This window comes from Otolemur garnettii, unplaced genomic scaffold (assembly GCF_000181295.1).
Source record: "Otolemur garnettii isolate 467f Iridium unplaced genomic scaffold, OtoGar3 scaffold00088, whole genome shotgun sequence".
Classification (NCBI taxonomy): domain Eukaryota; kingdom Metazoa; phylum Chordata; class Mammalia; order Primates; family Galagidae; genus Otolemur; species Otolemur garnettii.
Genome location: NW_003852483.1, coordinates 2699960 through 2705318, shown reverse-complemented (window position 1 = coordinate 2705318; position 5359 = coordinate 2699960). Strand labels below are relative to the sequence as shown.

Below are 5359 nucleotides of genomic sequence, written 5' to 3'. Positions count from 1 at the left end.
CAGGCTGGATTCAAACCCGCCACCTTAGGTGTATGTGGCTGGCGCCTTAGCCACTTGAGCCACAGGCGCCGAGCCCATCTTTTGGAATCTTTTCTTTGTCCCTGGTGTTCTAAAGTTTCATGATATACCTTGAAAATGGGTGTTTTTCCCATCATTCTGAATAATTTCCTTTTCTCTAATTTTTTTTTCTTTCTGTAACTCCTGTCCTTCAGAGGTTGGTCTTCGTGAATTGATTTACTTCTTATTTCTAGCTATTATCAATCTTTTGGTCTTTCATTTTTATTTTCATTTTTGAGAGACAGTCTCACTCAGTCACCCTGGGCTTGAGTGCCATGGTGTCATAGCTCATAGCAACCTGAAATTCTTGGGCTCAAGTGATTCTGTTGCCTCAGCCTCCTGATGGGACTACAGGTGCCCTACATAACGCCCGGCTATTTTTTAGAGACAGGGTCTCGCTCTTGCTCAGGCTGGTCTAGAACTTCTGAGCTCAAGCAATCTGTCCGCCTTGGCCTCCCAGAGTGCTGGGATTACAGGCGTGAGCCACCGAGCCTGGACTTTTGGTCTTTTAGTTCAACTTTTAGATTTCCTCCACTTTCCTCTAATCCTTCTGTTACCATTTTTATTTCTGCTATCTGAATTTTAATTTCCAACAGGTTTTCTTTCTTATTTTTGTTCTCAAAAGTTTCTCTTTTTCATAGTATCTTATTTTTATTTCAGGGAAACAATGTCATCTCTTTCCTCTGAGAATCCTGATTTTAGTTTCTGGGAAATTTTAAAATTCTCTGTGGTTTTCTGTATTTCCTCTGAGGTCCTGGATGGATTGATTTGTTTATTTCTCTCTTTCAGCTGTGAGGCTTCCTTCACAGCAACCTTGGGCTGCTCACGCAAAACCAAGCAGGAGCCACTGGTCACTGATTGGTCATTGCCAACGTCACTGCAGAATGCTTGAGCAGGAACCAAATAATTCTTCAGGACCTTGACATTCTATGTTGATATGTCTTCTCTCCTTGACTGTGCTTTTCCCTGGGAAAGAGCCTGGAGAGGAGAGAGGTGGCAGGGGCGAGGATTAGCCTGGTTGCCCCATTCTAAGGCTGAGCGGGGACCAGGGGTAGAAGGTTTCCTTGTCCGCTGTGAAAGATTTTTCCTTCCAGGCCCCTATTCTTCCCTGTCCATGGCATCTTGGAGGACAGAAAGCAACAGCCCACACCTGGATGCAGTGGATGAGGAAGTCTCTTTGTTGCATAGATTTTTTGCTCCGTTTCCCCTTTTTTTGGTTTCCGCCTCATCTCCACCTTCAGAGGCCTCCAATTCCTGAGACTTTCCTGGGTTCTGCCCAAGATTGTCTTCACGCCTGACTTCTGCCCCGCAGGCTCTTAGCTCTCTCTGCCTGCTAAGTCAGAACCACACAGCCATCTTTTTTTATCTTCCAAGATTTTGAAGATAAAAAAATTTTTGAAATTTTTTAAGTTGCTGTTATCTCTTCTCCCATTCTCCTGATCACTCATCACCCTCCTCCCCACCCCCTACATTTAACTATGGAAATTTCCAAACAGCCAGAATGTTGCAAGAATTAGAGGGGGAGCACTTGGATACCTACCACTAATTCCTCCACTAGCGTGTTGCCACACTTGCCTGATCACACGTCTGTTCATCTGGCCATCTGTGCATCCAGTCGCTAATTTGTCTCATTTTTAAAAGCACATTCTGACTGCAGACATCAGCACACTTGCCCTTAAAGGCTTAATATTTTAAATAGTAGTTGGTTCTTTTTATGGTTTCAATACCTTCTGATATAAGGAAACAAGTCAGAATTTCCATGGCATTCTCTCCTGTTCCTCCAGTTCCTGAGGTTTTCTTCATGGTCGGGTATTTTACCTGTTCAGCTATTTCATTGAGAGTTCTCCCAGCTGTCTAGTAATTCTTGGTTGTCTGTTCATTTTTTTTTTTTGACAGTTATTTGCATTTATTTTATGTTGCATTTACTCCCGTGCCATAAGTTTTTGTTTCTTCAGTTTCTTCTGGGATATTTTTTTCTTCTGTGCTACCTCTTCTTCTGGTTTGGGAACAATCTGTTCCTTTTCAGTAAGGATCATCTCAATGTGGCAGGGGGAGCTCATGTATGGGTTAATGCGACCAGGGGCTCTGTAAGTTCGGCGACGCATCTTGTGTGCTTTGTTCACTTGGATATGCTCAATGACCAGAGAATCTACATCTAAACCCTTAAGTTCAGCATTGTTTTCTGCATTTTTAAGCATATGCAGCAAAAATTCAGCACTCTTTTTGGGCCACCGACCCTGTGTCCAGCCCCACTGTTTGGCCTGGGCACACCTACCAACTCCACCACTGTAACGTCGGAATGGTACACATTGTTTCTTTAAGGTGACATCCTTCAGATACTTGGTGGCTTTTCGTATATGCATACCCTTGATGGCCTGGGCAGTTTCACGTGTGTTCTTTTTTTTTTTTTTTTGAGACAGAGCCTCAAGCTGTCCCCTGGGTAGAGTGCCGTGGCATTACAGCTCACAGCAACCTCCAACTCCTGGGCTCAAGCAAGTCTCCTGCCTCCGCCTCCCAAGTAGCTGGGACCACAGGCGCCCGCCACAACGCCCGGCCACTTTTTGGTTGCAGCCATCATTGTTGTTTGGCGGGTCCGGGCTGGGGATTCGAACCCGCCACCCTAGGTGTACGTGGCTGGCGCCCTAGCCCGTTGAGCTATAGGCGCCGAGCCTTCACGTGTGTTCTTAAAGTGAACACGAAGATTTGAGCCTCTTGACTTGCATGACTTTGTGGGGTTTTCTGGGTCAAGTGAATAGTGAACCATTTTCACAGATCACCTCAGGCCGCTTGTGGAAGAGGAGGCTGTCTATTCATTTTTAAGACCAAAGACCTAAATGGACTAATTGAGGTGTATATCTTGGCCTATGCTGTGGCCTGATAGTGTCCCCCCCACATTTTTTTGTTGAAACTTACTTGCCAATATTATAATATTGATAAGTGTGGGCTTTGAGAGGCAATTAAGTCATGAAGGCCAAGGCCTCATGGATGGGGTCAGGACTTTTATAAAATGGCTTTAAAGGAAGAGTTTCCATCTCTGCGTGTGAGGACACAGCGTTCATCCCTTTTGCCTTTCTGCCATCCCCCGCAGGGGATGCGGCAACACAGCCCTATCTTAGAAGCAAAGACAGCAACCCTCACCAGACAGATCCTGCCAGCTCCTTGATCTTGAACTTCCAGCCTCCAGGATTATGAGAAGGAATTTCTATTATTTATAAGTTACCTAGTCCCACTATTTTGTTATAGACCATTATTCTGGACGTAGACCATTTCTGCTGCTAGTCCCAGGTATACTGTTATAGCAGCAGAAATGGTCTAGGTCCAGGATAATCTCCTCTGCTTTTAAGCTCTTGGGTCTGTTTCCCCATGAGGAATGACTCTTGGATCTAATTGCATGAGGGGCAGCGTGCAAGTTGGGGACAGCGGGCTCCTTGTAGGTGTGTGTGGGAATGGTGGGGAGCTGGCTGTTAGCCTGGGTACCACCGAATTGTGGAATGGATGTGATCTGGTGCACGGTTCTGGAGTCATCTTAGCTAAGCTCCCCCATGTTGTTCAGGACTAGTGTGGACCATGCTATTTGGAAGGAAGAAGTGAAGCACAAAAACATTCCTTTTTTATACTTGGAAGGAGGGGGCCGGCCCACCACATGCTGCTGGTCTGCTGGCTCACCTGGCTGGGGTGGGCAGTGGCCAGGCCTGTTGCTGCTTCAGCAACACCCAGATCCTCCCTCAGCTTCCCTGTCCCTTGGGCCAGGTGTGTAATTCACTATGTGATGAGGTGTCTCCTTCATGCTTCATCGACGTGGGCTCCGTGGATCACATGCTGTGGGCCAGCCCACCGCAAGTCTGATTGTGCACAGCCCCTCACCAGCCTCTCCCCTACCCAAGCTGCCCCTGGGCTTCCAAGACAGCTGTTTGCCACAGCCTGGCATCATGGTGGATGTCGCACCTCGTGGGTCTGTGTCTCTGATGGAGCCCATGCCAGCCCCATGCACCCACCAGAGCAATCCATCTACTTGGCAAGTTTGAAAGCTTTTTATAAATATGGAGACGTCCATATATTTTCTTGTTTTCCAGGTGTTCTTCTTAAGACATAATACAAATGGTCTTATTCCTGTTGTGTTCATAATTAAATACATTAAATGGGCCTAATACTACTTAATGACTGAAAACATTTGCCTGCCAGGGGAAACTGGAGATCTGTTTACTTAGTTATAACCCTCCATCATACTTTAAAAATAAGTCTCAGGCTCAAGCTCATCCGGGTCGAGAGACAGAGGCTCGGTCAGAGATGTTTGCTCCCTGTGCCCTTGGGGGCAGCTCAGCTCCTGAAGCCACAAGCAGCAAAACAAAGGGTTTTCCTGAGAGTCCGCAGAGGGTTTAGATTGGCTCCCTACATCCTTTCATTGACAGGTTACCAGGATGATCATCTTGCGGCACAGCCTTGATAGTGGCTAAAAACATTTTTTATTCCAACTGAGTGTTTACTCTGGGTCATGCACTGGGTTAAGCGCTATTTAAATATTCAAATTTTATCATGCTGTATTGAAAGCATATGAAAACAAATCCAGCAAACACCCTTGTGAGGGACAGAGATTACTAGTGCAGCGGAGCTCCCCACACCCCTGCCGGTCTCCTCCGCCCACTCTCCTGCCAAGACTGCACACATCTGGGTGTTCCTTTAGCTCTCTGTTGCTATGCCGTCGTAACTACACACATATGTGCCCTGAGCCACTCGCCTGCATTATTTTATAGGTTTTCTACTTTACAGAAATGGTTAATACGCCTAGCTCAAAGATGCCTTGGGAACCTCAAGGTTACAAAAACATGCAGCCTTCTAGGTGGTTTTTTTATTTTAGAATTCAATTTCTACACCCTGTTATAATAGTTTTCTTTTTCTCCCATTCTGTGTTTGAGCCTCTTCTGACCTATAGTAAATCTCACTGTTTTGATATTATCTTCTCTGGCTGTGTATGGCTTCTTCTAATTATTGTTCATCAAATCTATTTCTCAGCGTTGTGTCAAAATCAGATGGTTATTTTTTCCATCTGTTGCCACAATCTGTTCAAATCATCACATTCAGTGAACTCGCAGGAAATTGTAGCAGCCAAAAAGAAAAACCAATGTGCTTCAGCCAGACGTCATCTGGACAGGGTTTCAGTATGGAATTCTTCTTATAGAATGTCGAGTTCAGAAAAATTGCTGTTTTCTCTGGGGCTGGTGGTGGGTAACACAAAAGCAACGGTGAGACGCAAACAGGAATTTCATTACTGTTGCCCTATAATACAACAATATTTCATAGTGAA

At 45.5% G+C, this 5359-nt stretch overlaps 1 protein-coding gene across 1 annotated transcript; it reads right to left on the bottom strand.

The window, feature by feature from the left end:
- Positions 1 to 1979: 1979 nt before the first annotated feature.
- On the bottom strand, positions 1980 to 2821 carry LOC100951470 (60S ribosomal protein L17-like). Its single transcript, XM_003795015.2, has 2 exons — positions 2744 to 2821; positions 1980 to 2456 (listed from the first exon to the last, which is right to left on the bottom strand). Exons 1-2 carry the CDS (start codon positions 2819 to 2821, stop codon positions 1980 to 1982), a joined length of 555 nt encoding a protein of 184 aa, XP_003795063.1.
- Positions 2822 to 5359: the final 2538 nt, after the last annotated feature.